Source organism: Gavia stellata, chromosome 6 (genome assembly GCF_030936135.1).
Source record: "Gavia stellata isolate bGavSte3 chromosome 6, bGavSte3.hap2, whole genome shotgun sequence".
In the NCBI taxonomy this organism is placed as follows: Eukaryota; Metazoa; Chordata; class Aves; order Gaviiformes; family Gaviidae; genus Gavia; species Gavia stellata.
Genome location: NC_082599.1, coordinates 31,860,157 through 31,879,806, shown reverse-complemented (window position 1 = coordinate 31,879,806; position 19,650 = coordinate 31,860,157). Strand labels below are relative to the sequence as shown.

Genomic DNA, 19,650 nt, shown 5'->3' with positions numbered 1-19,650 from the left:
AAGAACTACAAAGTTCAGGAAGGCTAGATGAGTAGTTGCTGATACAAGGGTTTTTTCTGCCCTTTTTGCATTGAATCTGTGCACTAATTGAGACAAAGATCCAATGTAAAAAATAATATGTGATGTCATAATTAAAGACTATAATAATGCATGCACACAAAGGCTGAATTAGAGTTGTACACATCATCTGGAAAGGATTGTATAGAAGAGAATCCAATAGAGTCGGGAGCACTGACTTTTCCTGTACCAGATTTTACAGATCTGTTCAGACAGTGGGCAGCATAAATTTCTAAACTGCAATCATCTCATTCTGTGAGTGTCAGGTAACCTAAATGAAAGAGTCCTTCCTATTTTCTCATATAATAAGATTATTTGTTTAGTATGTATGTATTAAAATATACCATGGAGATTATTATTGTATTTTAGAATCATTTTGGTCAGGATATTTTAAAATGGTGTGACAACAGGACTAGATGTGTCCAACCTTAAAGCTGCAGTCACTTCTTAGGAGTCATCATTTCTGCCAGTTCTGTTCTCCACATTTCTTATTATCAGCTGGTCTTTTGACAGTTCTTGCCAGTCAGGATGACCACTGTCAAAATGCTGTCTAGACAAAATGTGTTTTTTCAACTTCTGCAGATCTAAGTGACCAGCTTATGGAAGTGGTTGGTCTGGAAGGAGCCATGGAGATGGGACAGATATACACAGGACTGAAAAGTGCTGGAAGACGGCTTGCCCAGTGCTCCTCTGTTGTCATCAGGTATTCGCAGCTTTAATTTGCACTGCACTGTTGTAATGAAATGGTAGAGTTTCACATATTATCAGTTCACTTTCTTTGGTAGTTTAATAGTCATAATTACCGTACTTATTGCTTGTGAAAGTGTAATTTTTATATATGAAATTTATCTATTCCATCCATATTCTATGCCCATACATCTTCCTTTCTTTACATGTGTCAAAAAACTAGAAAAAGGGTGTTCACATTCAGTCTTTACATGTTGTTTTCAACAGTCATTTCATCCTATGAAGAAATATTGTCAAGCAGTTGGAGCAGGAGTAAGGCGTGAACATCTTGGGGTTTATTATTGACATACACTCCATGCAATTTTGAGCAAAAAGTAATTTACCATTACTTTGACATGTTTTAACCCATTTATAATGCATACCTCACCAGGGAATAGTAGCATGTAATTAGTATTTGTAAAGCACTTTTTTGATCTGTAGAAGTCAAAGTGCTCTGGTTTTAATTTATTTGTTATTTACTGAACACTGACAAGTCACTATTAATAAATGTGTTGGTATGTGTAAGCCACTAATGGTGGAGCACACTAATTTAGTTGTATTTTACCACTTACTATGCTAAAAGTGACCAGAACATTCACAATGGAGGAAACTTGAATTAGGACTCAAGGGCAAAATAATTATTCTAATTTTTCGATTAGATAAGGACTGGAAAAGAGAGAGATGGTCAACTCTTCCTCAGTGAAGAGTTTCTTAGGAAGAAGTTTCCAAAATCTTAATAAAATCATAAGCTCTACAATTATAAGCCCCAAAAGCCTAAAATGAGCATAAAACAGAAGAGCAGCAATAAAAACTTTTAAGAAAATAAGTAGAATTTGCCAAGGTGCCTGGCATATTTTTGAGATTCTCCTCAAGGACTGGGTGATGTTGACTTCAAAAGTACTCTTTCATGTGGATAAGGAAGAGAAATAAAATCACAGAGGCATTCTTCTCTGGATACCAAGAGATAATTTTTATAATCCCACATCAGCAGGACCACAACTGCAAGAGATTCAGAACCCTTCCAAACCTATAAAGTGAGAGCTCATCGAATATCCTTCCCTTCCTCCACTTACGGCCATAGATAACAGTGGATAATCCCATGAACTGCTCGTCATTTTCAAGTAATGTCCAAGCCAGATTTTCCATTGACCAACATGAGTGCTCAGTTGACTCATTTTTCCATTATCAGATTTATCTACTCCACGTTATATCTAATAGCTTTGTATGCAAACTATTATAATGCAGAAATATAGGGATGGAAAGGACCAAAAGAGATCATCCTTTTTTTTTTCTTTCTCATCTGTCTATACTTTTCTTAATACGGTATCCGAAACTAGACAGGGAACACTGGCTGTAGCTTTATGTTAAAATCAGTGTCCCTTTACTAACAATTTAAATTTGTAACATGGTATGTTAAAGCCTCTGAATATAGCACAACTGTCATGTGAGTGCTCTGTCTAACCCAGAGTTAGACATAAACATAAAAACATCTTTTATGGTTCTACTAAATGGTGATGATAGAGCTAAAATTTATTTCTTATTTCCTTTATAGTAGTCAGTCTAAATTATAAAAAATAGCAGAGGTTCCTTTGTCTTTTCAGTTAATAAGGTTTATTCCTGAAGTTCTTGTGTAATTCACTCTATTTCACAAATTACAGACTCTTCTCCCATGAGAGAGTAGTGTATTACTAGCAAGATGTGTGAATGTTTGCAATGTTTTTGCTTTGTGTGTTGAAAATCAAACTAAGCCTACTAAGTGACTAAGCATGTTGGGTCATGCTGGAGATTACATAGAAGCTTAGGGGTAAATCAGGATTATATGTATGTGCCATCACATATATGCCTCCTTAATAAATACTTTCATCAATTTTGTCTGGTTACTTTTTCTTATATATGAAATATATTCCTTTAGGACCAGCAAGTCTCTGCCTATGCAGATAGATGGGGAACCTTGGATGCAAACTCCTTGCACGGTAAGGATACTGTTATCTCTGGGAAGAGAGCTGAGCAAAAAAACTAAGAAACTTTTTTTAATGAGTAACAAAAATTACAATAGTCAGAAATATTAACTGATTTATTTACTCTCACTTCTTCAATGATAGAAAGAGATTCTTTCAGTTTAAGAGACAAACATGGTCATCAGCATTAACTCAGTTTGTTTATGTAACATCTTCACACACTATTATTATATAGTTCAACACCCACTGCATTTTCAATTTATCATGCTGGTTTTTTTCCACAGGTTAGGATGGAATAAAAAGGCATTTATTTCAAAAGTTTGGAAAATACTCAAAGGGTGCAGTCCCAGCATCCCTTTACCCAATGTGATCATTTATTTATGATGTTGTATCCGATTTATAGTCTCTATCACTGAGGAAAAACCAACGTTCATTTTGATGCTAAAATGTATACAGTAACTAATTATTCTTTAAAAATTTAGGAAGATTTTCCATTGTGCTTTTGAGAGCTTATATCAGGGAGGTTTTATTTAAACCTGAAGTCTTGACTGTGCTGATTGAATTATACAATAGAACTAATATTTTAAAAATCCTTACAGTTTAAAGGAGAAATGAAGGAAATTACTAGTATCTTGTTTCAGTACCTACACGTATGAAGTGAGGGCAGTTAAACAGCAATTCAATTGGGCTAGGCTAGGCTAGGCTAGGCTAGGGAGGAGCTTGCTCAGAGGAGGTTCTTTGAGTAACTGTTTACAGGCAACACAAGAAAGGTGTAGCTCTAAGACCTCTCCATTTTCATCTCTCTTTGATAAATTATAGAGGCTAAACAAGCATTTGGAGAAGATGCTGAAGAAATTTAAGCTTTTTATTGTTCAATATAGTCTTAGTAACATGTTTTAATATACAATTTTGCTAATTTTTTTTCCCTGAAGAGGAACTGTGTTTTTAAGTAGATTAATTGCTGTAGCCTTGCAGCTTGTGAGTATGACAAAACAGTAATGTGACAAGGAAGAAATCCCACTACAGATGTGAGTAATTCTCCAAACCAGGCTACTGGATCACTTTCATGAGCTTTATGTCTGTAGTAGAGTTAAAACCTACGCAAAAAAGTAAAAGGGAGAACCTTCAGTAAGGGGCTAACAGGTGTGGCAGCTGATAATGTATGTGTTAGGATGACAGAAAAGGGTTGTGGTAGTTCATGTTTACCAGATACACCATAGTGTACAGCTGAACAGCAGGGAGAGTGCCTGAACTCTAATTCTCTATGGCAAGTGCTCAGATGCTGCAATGAGAGACGAACCATGTGAACACACACTATGTGAAGGCAGAAGAGCGGGGATTTTGCGAGATTTATTCCAGGAAACCTTTTGGAGTGAAGAGATATTATTATCTTTACCGCTTCTACAGTGATGGCTCAGTGCAGAGCAACAGTACTGAATCCAGCAGTTACTTGTTCAGGAAAAAGACATGTAATTTTTCAGTTGCCAGATTACAGAAGAGAACTTATGGAAGGATGCTGGCAATAACATGTGCTTTTTTTGTCTTGATTGCTTGCTCTGTGCAAAATCCCTGCTATCTGATTGATAATGGTAGCAGAAGCTGCCTGCACGATTGAGGACAAACTGGAAAAAGAGACAGTTCTTACATTTCAATTACTGCCTTGAGGAAACAGTAAATTATTACTGATAATTACTGCTGTCCAGCTGAAGTATTTTTTTAAAGGGGACAGAAATGGCATATACTTTTCTGTGAAAACCATCCTTTTTGCTATACCATTATTAAGAGAATAGACTTTGTGTTACATAAGAAAACCATATTGTTGAATGTATTCATTTCCTCTGAGACAAAAATACATGAACTATTTGTCTAGACTACTGCACCTCTATTAATTTAGATATCGAATTATTATTTTATGTTATATTATTCATTTCTTAGGAAATGTTTTTTCTCTGCTGGGGAGCTTAATGTATTTACTGCAATTGCTCCTTGCATTATTGTACATGTACCCCACTCTGTTTTCTACATCTTACAAAGAAAAAAGCATGTATGTTCCAATCTCTGCCCTCCCCACTAATTCTAACTACACTACAGTTTTTCCTTGAAGTTCTCTACAAAGTAGCTAGGAATGCCTCCTGAGTCAATGACAAAGACGGATTTTAGCTTTCTCTCAATCGAAGTTTAAGACTTGATTTCTAAGTGTGCTTCAGAGGGGTCTTTGTTTAGAAGCCAAAATATATTTGATTACGTAAGTATCAGGATGATATCTCAGTGATGTGTATCCAAAACCAGAGTCTGAAAAAAACCCATAAAATAAAAATAAATTCTTATGTGTAGCCAACTATGTAGCCGATTATTTGAACCTGCAAGAGCTCAAATTTCAGAAACAAATATGAGGAGACCAATATAAGAATCATGAGCTTTTGTATTCTCTAGGGGCAAAACTGCAGTTTTCTCCCAAAATTACCTGAAAGCAAATGATTCATGACCAGTTTTTAAATGGAAAAAAAAAAAAGTGATTAACAGATAAAGAAATGGATGAGTTTAGTATGAGAGTTTGGTTTTCCTTTTATTTCCCCTCTTAGGAAATTTCTTTCTCTAGCTCTTACAAGGAACTGAGGCTCATATACAAAGATGCTGGCACTCCTACATCATGCACTGAGACATGGGGGGACACTCCCATGCTAGCTCTTTTTTCACATTAGGTTGCTTACTAGTTTACTAGCTATATGGCTTTAAGGACAGAAGCTACTGTCTCCACACAGTACAGGCCTGCTTGGATATACCATCTCACTAGTTCTAGGGGGGAGACCCCTGCACCTTGTTCCATTGCATAGATCATGTACACCAGTTAGACACAGCAGCTGAGCCTCAGGTTTTTGATTCTTTGGTGCTCCAGCCGGAAAGCTATTGTTAAAAAAAAGACTGCTATCCCTCCCTCTCCAACTGTCCTTTAGAAAGTTGAAATAACACATGTTTTATTTTAGTGTGGTCATCTCAGGAACTTCAGTGTCATCTAACTTCAGTAGTTTTATGGACTGACCTATAAAAATTACAGAGACTAAGTGAGAAAGAAATTCCTATGATCGGCACGTATTGGATCTACCCTGGCCCAAAGTGCAAGTGGTTAAGCTCAGAAGTCCTCTTCTGTTTCTGCTTCAGATTTTGATACAAATGAGCGTATTTTGCAAATGATTTTTCAAGAAATTTATTTCAACCTGGTCAAAATTCTCTTGCTATTCCGTTACATATATCAAGGAAAACAAGTTCTGCATCAAGTCCCTGTTATGTATGGGATGCAGGCTGCACATGCAGGCTTGGAAGTTTATTTCCTCTTGAAGGAATCAACAAGTTTACCTTTGCTACTTCTCCTTTCTGACTGGGAAAAAATTATATACAAGTAGCACGAGTTGCTGACAGCTGTACCTTCTGATACATATAGAGATCATGTTCCCCCAAGATGACTGTGTGGGCTCTCAGAAAATACTGCGGGATGCAGTAGACAATTCAGGGATTCCCGAGAAGCTGTGATCTGTGATTTTTCATTCCTGCTATCAGTTTTAGTACTAAAGAAATTCACATGTGCTTCTTTTAATATCTTTTATGATCTTCTATTGCACAGGCACCTAGCATTCCTAGATGAGAGCAGGAATGCATTCCTGTAGGTCCTGTGCATACTTAAAAATGTGAGTGTCTTGGTCTAAAGAGCTGTCATCCAGAATTATTCAGTATGTTGAACACATGCAGACTGCAGTGTCTGACAAAGTCACTCTGCTCTGGTATAATAAGAAGCAGAATCTGAGCATTAAATTATATTGTTTTCACTGTTTTTTGTAGATGAGTCTTTGGGAGAAGGAAAGATGATAATGTTAATGTTATGTTAAACATCTCGTCTGATTAGCTGAGGAGGAAATTCTATCAGAGCTATCCCAGACAAATATAGCAACATAAAAGATATCCTTGGTTTCACCTGATCTCCAAACAGGTCATTAATAGTAATGAAACTTCAAAGACTCTCAAGTTAACTCAATAAACTTCTAGCTTTAGCCATCAAGATATTTTTTAAGAAAAGTAATGTTTCAATTTAGCTACATAAATTATTAGCATCGTTCTGAAAAAATCCATAAGAATATTCCATCTTAATTAGAAATAGCTGCTATTTCAGTTCTTTCATCTATTCATGACTTGGTTGGCATCATATCTGAAAGAGTGTCAAGCTGCTAGCAATATTAGATTGAAAGTAGAAGACAGAAATGTCTATAGATGATGCAAGAATATTGCCTAATGAAGGAACAAAAATGAAAATCCATAGTCAGAGCCCACCTAATGGATTGCCAGAAATACAGTTTCATAGACATCTGAAACACATAGTATTTTTAGACTTACTTACTGATAGGAATACTTCTAGTAAGCCATTTAATAATGTAACTCAGAAATAATATTTCAAATTATTATAATTTGAACGCACCTTAAAAATAAGTTTTGAATGAATGAACAAATGGTTTCTCTCTAGCCTTTCCTTTAGTCCCTAGAGATGTGATGAGCCTGAGCACAGAGGTCCTATTGAAGTCCACCCTTTGTAGTTAAATCCAGAGAGAAACAAGAACTAAAACAAAAAAAAAAACCCTTTTACTAATAACCACTAAATGCCAGGGCTGGGTAAGAAAACTAAAACAGTCACAGATATGTTTTTGTGTAGATCCATTGGCTCCAACACCCCACAGATTGCATGAAGAAGCTGCAGGTGTGTTCTAGATTCTGTCTGTAAAGTATCTTCTTTCCATGTTGCTGAATGTAGTAATATTTTCTTATCAGTTTTTTATAATGGGAGAATTTAAACTTTTGTGTCTGCTTCTTTAGAGCAAAGAGGAAATGGGTCCTAGATATGGTGGCTGATTTTAGTAGAATATTAGGTAATTATTACATAGTTAACACATAAATGGAAGTCAATCGCTAGAAAAAGTTTTTGGTGTTACACTAAAATGCTGCATTTTTTTTCCTGTTTGAGCAACATTGTGCATACATTTCTGTCTCAAGGCTAGAGTTATTTCTTCTAGAGTTTCTAACACTATTTTGCAGCTGGACATTATTTTTTGTACTCACAGGTACACTGCAAGTAAATTAGTTTTGTTTACCTATGCATATTTTTTCCTAATTTCACAACAGTAGTTTTTGTAATTGACAAAGCAATTTACTGCATGTGTGCTTTCTGCACCCCAGACAAATACTCTAACATGTAGTGCACCTTTCTTTCCAGTTCAGATTGTTAAGAAAAGAATTAGTTGTGACTAATTGCCAATTAATTTGCAGTGGTTTTAGGGAGGAGGGGGGAAAAACAATTGCACCTACTAATTAAAATTTAAAATATTCCAAAGTGTCATCTTTAGGTGTCTGTGGAATACATAATTTCCATTTTAGTTCTGCACTGGATCTGTAACAACCCTGAGCTTGACAGCTTTATTAATTTAAAACCTCAGTGATACCTATTAGTACAAAACATGAAAAAAATGCCATTAATCATTTATTTTAATTTTGCAGCTCTGTCATTTTCTCGGTATGTTTAAAAATTATGATGACACCATAATGTTTTCCAATCTACCTGTGTGAAGGGGAAACGGATCACACTACTTAGGAGAGAGACTAGAGTATATTATTAGAGCTTAATTAATGCCAAACTGATTAGATTTGATTGCACTTTGCACAATAATATTGTTAAGAAATTTATTTAAAAGATGTGTTGCATAACGCTATATTTAAAACAACTGGTCTAGATCTGAAGAGATTTTGACCAAAATGTCACATAATGCAAGTCACAGGTTAGTTTTGTTTAGCACTGCCTACATTCTATAGGTCTTATTCATATCATGATACCCAGTACAGCTCTTGATCACCTACGGGAAGATAAAAGTATTTGGTACTCCTGTGATACAGAGGTGTCGCATCCCTCCATTTCATGCAAAGGGAGCAACATATGAGCATCTAAACTGTAGGAAAACCCTCATACCCTCAAAACTACCAACATCCAAACCCTGCTGATAGCATGGAAAAAAAGTGATTGTAAACTAGCAGATCCAACCTGGTAAGTTTTTTCTGTCAGTTTTATCCCTCCGTCCTTAAAATACAGGGTTTCTTTATTTAACATTAATTGAAATATTATAAGCAGAGCTGATTAACTCTGTTTCCAGTTTTCTACTGTCATTTAGCATTGTAGTTAGTACCTGTATTTATAGCACCATGTTCTGTGTTCATAGTAAACATTTAGGCATACTGTGAAGTCAGGAACACGAAGGCAACCAGCACATACTGTAGAAAAAGGAACATGAAAGCAAAACCGACTGACCTAAAAGATATAGTTATCACACTAAAATTATTGATGCTTAATGCATTTCATTTAGTGAATGCATTGTATTAATGTAGCGTAAAGGCATATTTTGAAACTCTGACCTTCTCCTGAAACAAAAAAATGTCTGGTTTATTAATTTATAAGTATTTTAGTATCAACAATTCAGGCTTCTCCTTCATCAGAAAATTTGCTATCGACAAATAGGGAGAAATTACCATCCCTTGTTTTAAGAATTATGTTCTTTTTTAATTAGATCTGGTGTTCCTTCCTATGAATACATCATTGGACATACTTTCTAATACTAGAAGGGTGATTTCGAAATTGCAAATGCAGTATTTTTCTGCCAAACCTATTTACTAGATATAACAGCCCTTTAAATTTCTGTGATCATGAAATCATGGGGTAAAATCTTGGCTTCAGTTAGTGAATGAGAGTTTTACCTTTGGCTTCAACAGTTTGAGTTTAGCCTATAATGTTGTGTATTGGGCTTACAACAAAAATCCACGATATCTTAGCAATTCATGTGGCTATTTGCTTTCGCCCTAAATGGAATTTTGTTATTTCCTCATTTTTAAATATAAATTTGTGCCAAATATGCCACATAGAAGTTTTTTTCTCCAGCAGCACTTCAGGCACTCCCCTAATTTATGTTTAAGATGTCCTCCATATTTTCTGTAGGTTATTATATATTTTCAATAAAACTGAGTAAGTCATCTCAAAAATTATTTTCCAGAATTCCATAGTAATTTGTATGAGTATGTTTGTCAGGGTATCATCAGTTCCTAAAAATATGCTAGGTTAGGGTTTGAGCTTTTGGGATTTTTGTCTGAGCAATCTCTTTTTGTGTGTGTGTGTGTGTGTAAATCACAGATTCACCTAGGAAAAATTAAAAACAAGAAATAATAGGTCTTATTTACAGCTTTTATAATTGTGCTTCTACTCAAAAAGACATGAGGTTGCTTGCTGAAAGAAAGAGAAACTGAACGGTAAAAGTTAGTCTTTAGACACTCCATGTGCATGCACACAGAATCTATACACAGCTGTAAGTAGCAATTTCTTTATTTTTAACTAAACTAAGTCCTGGTTGCATGTAATTAAAGATTTCTCTCCACCCCCCCCCCCTTTTTTGTGTCCATTTCAGTCTCCCATACAGCATTTTCAGTGTTCAGTCCTACTTTGACCTACACCACTATTTCTCTTTCTGAGACACTTAGTGCAGCTTCCCATCTCAAGGTGTGTACTGTCACCCAAACTCATAGACCAACCTTGGCAGTTCTGCCAGTACGAAAACAGAAGAAGTGAGAGTCCAGGGCAGAAATGCACTGCCTTAAAGTCTTGAGAAAGACAAAATTAGCCTGTTTTAGGCAAGGTAGTGCAATGGTCCAGCATGTATTAAAAACATGCTGACCTCTTTTTATCATCCAAAGATAAGATTTTTTAATTTTTTTTTTTTCATCAGGAAAATAAGGAAACAATGGTTATCATTGTTAACCAATGTAATGTTAACATAGAATCAAAGAATAACAGAATCACTAAGGTTGGAAAAGACCTATAAGATCACCAAGTCCAACCATCAACCAACACCACGATGCCCATTAAACCATGTCCCACAATGCCTCGTCCACACGTTCCTTGAACACCTCCAGTGAGGGTGACTCCACCACTTCCCTGGGCAGCTTATTCGTGTTTCACCACTTTCTCACTAAAGAAATGTTTCCTAATATCCAGCCTGAAACTCCCCTGGCGCAACTTGAGGCCATTTCCTCTTGTCCTATCACTAGTCACATCGGAGAAGAGACCAACACCCACCTCTCTGCAACCTCCTTTCAGGTAATTGTAGAGAGCGATAAGGTCTCCCCTCAGCCTCCTCTTCTCCAGACTGAACAACCCCAGTTCCCTCAGCCGCTTCTCACAAGACTTGTGCTCCAGACCCCTCACCAGCTTCGTCGCCCTTCTCTGGACACACTCCAGCACCTCAATGTCCTTCTTGTAGTGAGGGGCCCAAAACTGAACACAGTATTCGAGGTGTGGCCTCACCAGCGCCAAGTACAGGGGCACGATCACCTCCCTACTCCTGCTGGCCACACTGTTTCTGATACAGGCCAGGATGCCATTGGCCTTCTTGGCCACCTGGGCACACTGCTGGCTTGTATTCAGCCGGCTGTCAACCAGCACTCCAAGGTCCTTTTCTGTGAAGCAGCATTCCAGCCACTCACCCCCAAGTCTGTAACGTTGCATGGGGTTGTTGCAACCAAAATTCCGGACTCGGCACTTGGCCTTGTTGAAACACATACAGTTGGCCTCAGCTCATCGATCCAGCCTGTCCAGATCCCTCTGTAGACCCTTCCTACCCTCAAGCAGATCAACACACATGCCCAACTTGATGTCGTCTTCAAACTTGCTGAGGGAGCCCTCAATCCCCTCATCCAGATCATCGATAAATATATTAAACAAGACCGGTCCCAAAACTGAGGTGGGTCACCTGGTCATAGAAGGAGATCAGGATGGTCATGCAGGATCTGCCTTTCATGAACCTGTGCTGGCTGAGCCTGATCCCTTCATTGTCCTGCACATGTCCTGTGAGCACCCTCAAGATGAACCTCTCCGTAATCTTCCCCAGCACTGAGGTCAGGCTGACAGGCCTGTAGTTCCCCGGATCTTCCTTCCAGCCCTTCTTGTAGATGGGCGTGACATTGGCTAACCTCCTGTTGTCTGGGACCTCCCCTTTTAACCAGGACTGCTGATAAATGATGGAGACTGGCTTGGCAAGCTCCTCTGCCAGCTCCCTCAGCACCCTTGGGTGGGTGCCATCAGGCCCCATAGACTTGTGAGTGTCCAAGTGGCATGGCAGGTCATTAACTGCTTCTTCCTGGATCATGGGGCGTTTATTTTGTTCTCCATCCTTGTCTTCCAGGTCAGGGAGCTGAATACCCTGAGGATACCTGGTGTGGCTATTAAAGACTGAGGCAAAGAAGGCATTAAGTACCTTGGCCTTTTCCTCATTCTTCGTAATGATGTTCCCCCCGCATCCAGCAAAGTATGGAGATTCTCCTTGGCTCTTTTTTTGTTGTTAGTGTATTTATCCCTTACGACCGTGGCCAGATTGAACTCTAACTGGGCTTTTGCCTTTCTAAATCCCTCTCTGCATGACCTGACAAGATCCTTATACTCTTCTTCAGTTGCCTGCCCCTTCTTCCAAAGGTGATAAACTCTCCTTTTTTTCCTGAGTCCCAGCAAAAGCTCCTTGTTCAGCCAGGCCGGTCGTCTTCCCCGCTGGCTCTTCTTATGGCACATGGGGACTGCCTGCTCCTGCTCCTTTAAGATTTCCTTCTTGAATAACGTCCAGCCTTCCTGGACCCCTTTGCCCTTCATGACTGTCTCCCAAGGGACCCTCTCGACCAGTGTCCTGCACAGGCTGAAGTCTGTCCTCTGGAAGTCCATGGTAGTGGTTTTGATGACCCCCTTCTTACTTTGGCAAGAACTGAGAATTCATCATTTCATGGTTGCTAAGCCCAAGACAGCCTCCAACCTTCACTTCTCCCACCAGACCCTCTCTGTTTGTCAACAGCAGGTCAAGCAGGGCACCTCCCCTGGTAGGTTCCCTTACCAGCTGTTTCAGGAAGTTATCTTCCATACACTCCAGGAACCTCCAGGACTGTTTCTTCTCAGCTGTGTTATATTTCCAGCAGATGTCCAGTAAGTTGAAGTCCCCCACAAGAACAAGGGCTTTCGACTGAGACTTCTGCCAGTTGCTTGTAGAACGCTTTGTCGGCTTCTTCGTCCTGGTTGGGTGGTCTATAACAGACACCCAGCAGAATATCTGCCTTGTTAGCCTTCCCCCTCATCCTCACCCATAAGCCCTCGACCTTGTTGTCACAATCATTGAGCTCTGTACAATCAAAACACTCCCTAACATACAGAGCCACCCCACCGCCTCTCCTTCCTTGCCTATCCCTCCTGAAGAGCTTATAGCCATCCATTGTAGCAGTCCAGTCATGCGAGTCATCCCATCATGTTTCTGTGATGGCGACTACGTCATAGCTGTCCTGCTGCACAATGGCTTCCAGCTCCTCCTGTTTGCTGCCCATGCTGCGTGCATTGGAGTAGATGCACTTGAGGTGGGCTATCGATTTCGCCCCCAATATCGGCGCGCCATCCCTAGGCTCATCTCTAGGCAGCCTGGCTTCATCCCCTTCCCCCTTCAAATCTAGTTTAAAGCCCTACCATGCATAAGTAAACAAATATATTTTAAGTTTACACTTTATTTTTGTATTTTCAGAATGTAAAATATATTTTACACCACTGGAATTGTGCCAGTTTTTAACAGTTGAAAATATGTCTTGGAGAAATACATATAGGACTCCGTCCCCATGTGCATGAGTGGTTAATCATGTTTGTGCATCTTAGCTGATCTCAGCTGATAGGATACAACATACTGAAGAGGTCATGGTCTCTGAAACAGATGGCTCAAGCCAAAAAAGAACATTACAAATGATAAACATTTTCTCAATATGTAATTGCATTCATCCTCAGCAGCATTGAACAGCCCCAATCCAACATGCAATCTGTATGGGGTCTCAGGATTACCTCACCTCTTCATGCTAAAGCCATATTTTGAGCTTTGCTCTTTTATTCATTTTAGATGGAATTACTATGGTTTACCTCTGAAAGGAAACTCTGAGGCCATTCCTACTGCCATGTCAAGGCCAAATCTTGCAATAAGCTGAACCCTTATGATGCTCTAAGAATGCACTCACAGCAGCTGCAAATTACTTCATGTATTGATCCTCAGGATCAGGTTTATGTCATCACAGTTCCTGAGCCACAAAATATGTCTTATGAAGCATGTGAAAGTTAGAAAAATCCTTGAGGCGATTTTCCAGGACCAGATCATCAGCTGGCATAAAGGGACATCAATGGAATAACGCCAATTTACCCCAACTACAGATTTGGCTTCCAAAGTGGTGCCTGAAGCAGAGTTTTTTGTAAGAAAGTATGTTGGTGCCAGTCCTTGAAAGCAAGAGTTATCATCTGTGTGAAATTAATCTGGATTTCCAAAAAAATCCCGTATGCTAAATTTGATACTAATGAATAATGTTGACAAAAACAGGTCATGTATGAAATTTGAGGCTAATGAACTAAGGTGGCATGGAAATGAGCATTTGGAGAGCAAAGTAAAGGCTCTAATAGAGTTAAACCAACCCACTCATTCTGTTGAGATTTTTATGTTTCTGTCTTCTTATATTGTAAAGTAAATTTCCACCCCAAGAAATGTCCTGATCTATATTTTAATGAGCCTCTCCACGTGACATACATTTTTTGTTTCATTACTATTAGTGAATGACAAGTGAAGGATATTCATTTTAACTTGAAAATGTCAGGTATGCACTTTAAGAGATATATTTTTCCAGTTTTTAATGAGGTGGTGTTTCTTTTTGAAAGAAATACCCATCTCTGATGTGGGTACTATGCAGGTGACAACTGATATTTAATAAGTGATGGTTCTTGTATTAGTCGTAGTTCACTAAAGAAAATGTCTCGGATTGCTTTTGAAAAACTCTTAGCGTCACTAGCCCAAAGGCAAGATGTGACCTTTTTATTACATAATGAGAATCATTTATTATCTTACAATGTATCTTAAAGTCACAGACAAAATGCCACTTTGATAATTGCTTTCAATTAGCTTTGAGCATAGCATACATTCATAAAATGTCTTCTCTAATTTAGACTTGAATTAGAGAAAATTGCAGACATAATCTACTTTAAGGTTGTCTCATTTAAGGTGATTCGTAGTTTTATATCAAAGAAATCAAAACGGGTGCCTTTAGAGCAGTCTTACAAAGTGTTTTAAATAGGCTTTTCAATATTTGAGTCTATTCTGTTAACAATTAATTAACAAATTAGAATGCTAGCTCATCTTTTTTGACCTTTTTTGTGTATTAACTTTTGCCTTTCTTTCATAATGGTTATTTTGAAATTAAGCAATGTCACGTGTTAAAAGAGAAATACAGCTTGATATAGATGTATAAATAAAGCATACAAAGACATAGCTTATATCTTAATAATAGGCAACAGCTTGGTCTGTCAGCATGTATGTCCTTTCCAACTTTCAAATTCCTATTCATCTTGTAGAAATGTAAAATATTCAACAGCAAGCAATAAATCACACACTCAAAAAGTAAGATCACATATTGGCATGTATTTTATTGCATATGATTTTTAATAGTGATTGCGTGTATAATTTAAGTATTTGTTGAAACAATGATTATACATAGATTGGTTTACTGCATATGTAACATCATTCATAAAAAAATACAGGTATTTTCGTTTCACATTTAATTAAATGAAGAAGCTTTGAAAGTCGCATATAAAGAAAATTCAGGCAGCTCAGATACTTGGAATTGAACTAGCTCAAGGGATAACTCTGTTTTTCTTCCTTCTTCCCCCAGATAAAAATTACTCACAAGAACCAAGCCCCCATGTTGATGGGACCTCCTCCAAAAACCGGTCTTTTCTCTTCTATCATCAAAAGAACAAGGAACCATAGCAAGGAATAAGCCTACGTAGTTTAGTTTTTAGAAAACCAATTAGCTTTGTTGGGCTTTGGAATATTTATGCTGGAAATCTTTCAAGAATTTTAGAATATCTTCTACTTGCAAAATCATGGATTTTGGTTTAACAGTTTCCGTAACCAAGCTAATGTAAAACTATGCTACTAGAAAAAAATACTGTCACAGTTTTGTAGGCATTTTGCATGATGAAAGCAGATGTTTACATAAAGTGTTATAGCATATTTTTTGTTGCATGCGTTACCATTTACTAGTCTATGGGCTAATTCTGCCATGGAATATGGGAAGAGAATGCCATGGGTAATTTGATTTCCTCTCTTTTCCATTTCAACTTTTTCTACTACAATGATCATATGCCATAGGTTCAATAGTATCTTTTAAATCAAACATGTTCACATCAATAGCCAATTAGACCTGTTTCAGCGTAAAGTTTATGACAGGTCTCATTACCCTGTACTTTTAGTTCATCATTTCTTTCCACCCTGAGAATATTTTTATTCAGCTAAGCATTAAAATCTTTTATCTTATTCTGATAACTCCTATGTATGTGAGTAACTGTACCTGCTGAAAACATCTAACAATGTGTGCAGTATTCAAATGATCATGATTACTCTTGTGTAAGTTTTTGTAAGACTGGGAGTCAGTGCAAGTTTGAGCAAAAACTATAAGGCTAAGGAGATCATGCTAAGAGTGAAGATAATAGTACTTGCAAAACTAGCCATCAGTGTTGTTTGTTGAAACACTAGAATTCTTTTAATGAGAAATACATCTCTGTAACACAGCAAACTTTAAATCATTCTGCGTATTGATTGATAGTATAGTGTGTATGCACACAAATAACCAAAGTTCATGCCTAATAAAGTGCATTTCCCACCAAAGATTTAGTGAAGGATGCTTCAGAGAAATGGGTTAATGCATAATTAATTAAGCTCACTGGAGTAGACTCACTTCTGAAAATTTACAGTTCTTTTGATTATGTTGGCAATGTCCAGACAAATGTTGGTGTAGGAAAAAACATTAAATTAATTGCAAGTAAATACTCACTTTTCATTTGTTTCATAAGTTGATAGACATAGACACGTACTCTAAATATTGAGACATAGACATGTAATCTAAATATTGAGACATAGACACGTATTCTAAATATTGGAAAATTCTACTTATATCTAATTTTGTTGTCATTATTATTTATAAATTTATGCCATCCATAATTTACTCATTCCCTAAATTAATCTTTTAATGAAAGAATAAACTGTTCTATTCCACTTTTGTAGTCTGCTGTCTGCAATCAAAACATTTCTTGTCATAAATTTTGGGGAGGCAGTTGCTCAGGTTTTTACTTTCTTAGCCCTCTGAGAGACTTCCTAACAGCTTAGAAATCATATACAGGGATTTGTCTGAGGTTTGCACAGCACTGTCTAATGTTGAAGGGAAGTCCAAGAATGGCAACTTTTTTCAGTCTTGCATATAAACAGTCTCAATTAAAACTTTTTGTGCAGTCTTAACACTTTTCTTTGTTCAGAGTGAGCTGCTTCTCATCTCTGCATGTCTTAAGTTCTCAGAGATTTCATCAAAAAACAAGGAAAAAAAAACTTTGCTTGAAATGCATGATTTCCCATTTTTATCTAGACTTTAAAATATTAATGATTTATTAAATCTATTTTTCTATTGATTCATTCATCCATTAAAAATAATATTTCAGCATTCTGTAGTGCACGGTACTGTGCATGTATTTAAATAAAGTTACTATCATTTGTTCCTCAGTATAAGAAATCAACAGATTCCTAATTTATATAATAGACACTGAAATAAAAGTCAGTATATAGTTGGTAAGGATTACGTCTTTGAAATATGCAGTCTGTGTTCTGTAAACATTACAAGGTAAATACCAATTAATGTTATGTTCAGTATTAGGTAGAAAAATATGAGAGCAATTATTTGCTAAAATTAAGATCTTGTAATTCGCCATTCTTGGGTCCAGTGGTGTTGACAATTACAGTTACCATAGGAGTAAACTAATATTTTTCCTGTGCATTGCAAACACACACACACACAGAAGCATTTGATGCACTCCTTAGCTGTAGACATACATAAGTATAGAGCAAAAAGATATGTGCAAAAAGAAGGAACTTGCTGGCATAATATTACATAAAGTGTACTTTGGTTTTATGAAATTATGGTTACAGGTGATAAATATTTTCACATAACTTGACACAGAATTTTCTACCAATGGTCTTAACTTTTTGTGGCAAAAATGTGTTTAACGATAATATATAATGTACTCTCTATGATTATCTCATGAACATTGTAACTCTGAAAACAAATAAAATTATACATAAGCTATTATTTAATAATGTATGCAATTTTAAATGTGCCAGTCTATGATACCAAGTTGTTTGCAACACACATTTTCATATAAAGAGGGATAGATGGGTACATGTAATCACAATTACATACAATTCTGATTAGGCATATAAAAGGTAAATCAGATCTGTTGGTCAGTATGTATCAAATTCTCACTGTAGCAAAATATAATGGAGCAGCCATTTTACTATATTGGCATGTATCGTAGCAGTGACATTCTGTCTATTAATTTTGTTTGGTTGTTTTAACATGGCCTCTAATAATTTAAAATCATGCTCAGGTTGAAAGTATTGATGCAGAGAAAATCGTAGAGTACATAAAACATAGTATGAAAGGAAAATGCTTGATTTAATGAGAGAGAACTTTAGGGGGGTCCTTTTTTTTTCATTTCAGTATGCACAGAATTAACATCATGAATTTATACATTGGTGTATGAAGTGAAACAAAGTATATATGCGTGTATCTTCATACAGCTGAAATAGATGCACTGTTCTTACATTGACTGAAGAGTAGTAGCTGTAAACCTTCCCCTGTTTACAATGAGGCATTCTTTAAGGCCTCATTAATGACGTTTGCAATAAAAATGGAAATTACAAATATGTAGGAATGGTATCTGACCGGATTTGCAAATTTTTCATCTCCCTACTAGAGCGTTGCAGCTGGGCAATGTGCTGAGGAAAGAACATGACATCTCAGGAAGAAATCTTAACTTCTGAAATTGGTTAGCATCACTCTCACTTCACATGAGTTCCTGTTAAAAGGAGGTGGAAGCAGAATTTGTTGCAGAGACAAATACAGTATTACTGTTTCCAGTACTTGCAAGATATTTGCATGTATATTATCATGCTTATTTAAAGCTAGGGGGTTAGACCTTGTGATTTAGACTTATTGGTGTGTGTACGTGTATGTGCATGCTAGATCAGGTAACGTGCTGATATGCTTAGGACTTTGATGAGCTAGGAAGCACTTAGTATTAGTTTCTGAAGCACAACTAGATGTTCTATAACATTTCCCCACTCTTTTCAACTCTGTGGTATTGCATGTTAATCGCAACAAAGATTAGCTAATATCCAAAATTATTTAAGGCGAATAAAGTCACAGACTTTAACGTGTTTTAAAATATCAGTGTAAGAAGTAATACAGTCAAAGAATGTGCGGGTTTGATACAATTATTGTAAGAAAAGGAGAAAAATACCTTTTTTTTTAATCTCTAAGTTAATATTTGTTTGCTGACACTATAGCTATTCAGTGATTATTAGTGATTTAGGGTACTAGTGCTATTATGTAACAACCCCAAATGGCTTCTGGGGCTTGTAATTCTGAGGTGGATCATAGCAAGACAAAGGCTTTCTGGGAAGAAGTTATTTTAGAGAAGTGTTGTCCCTTACCTCTCTGGAAGAGTGACTAGAGAGAATTGCTACAAAACTGAAAAAAAAAAAATCAGGAATAATTATTTTTAGACAAGGAAGCATGAGAAGATCAGAGAACTCAGCTAAGGAATAGCAAAACAGATGCTCAAAGTGGTATGTGAAAGGGGTGGGTTGCTCCAAGGCAGCCCACAAAAATGGTGCCGTGAGGCCTGGGAGGCAAGATGAAGGCACTCAGGGTTAACGAGCATTGATGTGCCAAGGAAGGG

The 19,650-nt window shown here is 37.0% G+C and overlaps 1 protein-coding gene across 1 annotated transcript in view; it reads left to right on the top strand.

Moving 5' to 3' along the window:
* The window catches only part of DGKB (diacylglycerol kinase beta), a 341,552-nt gene extending 325,914 nt beyond the window's left edge, over window positions 1–15,638 (top strand). The window contains exons 24-26 of the mRNA XM_059818825.1: window positions 640–760; window positions 2,696–2,756; window positions 15,531–15,638. Of these exons, the coding sequence (XP_059674808.1) occupies window positions 640–760; window positions 2,696–2,756; window positions 15,531–15,638 (290 nt within the window). The remainder of the gene's footprint in view (window positions 1–639; window positions 761–2,695; window positions 2,757–15,530) is intronic.
* The last annotated feature ends 4,012 nt before the right edge of the window (window positions 15,639–19,650 follow it).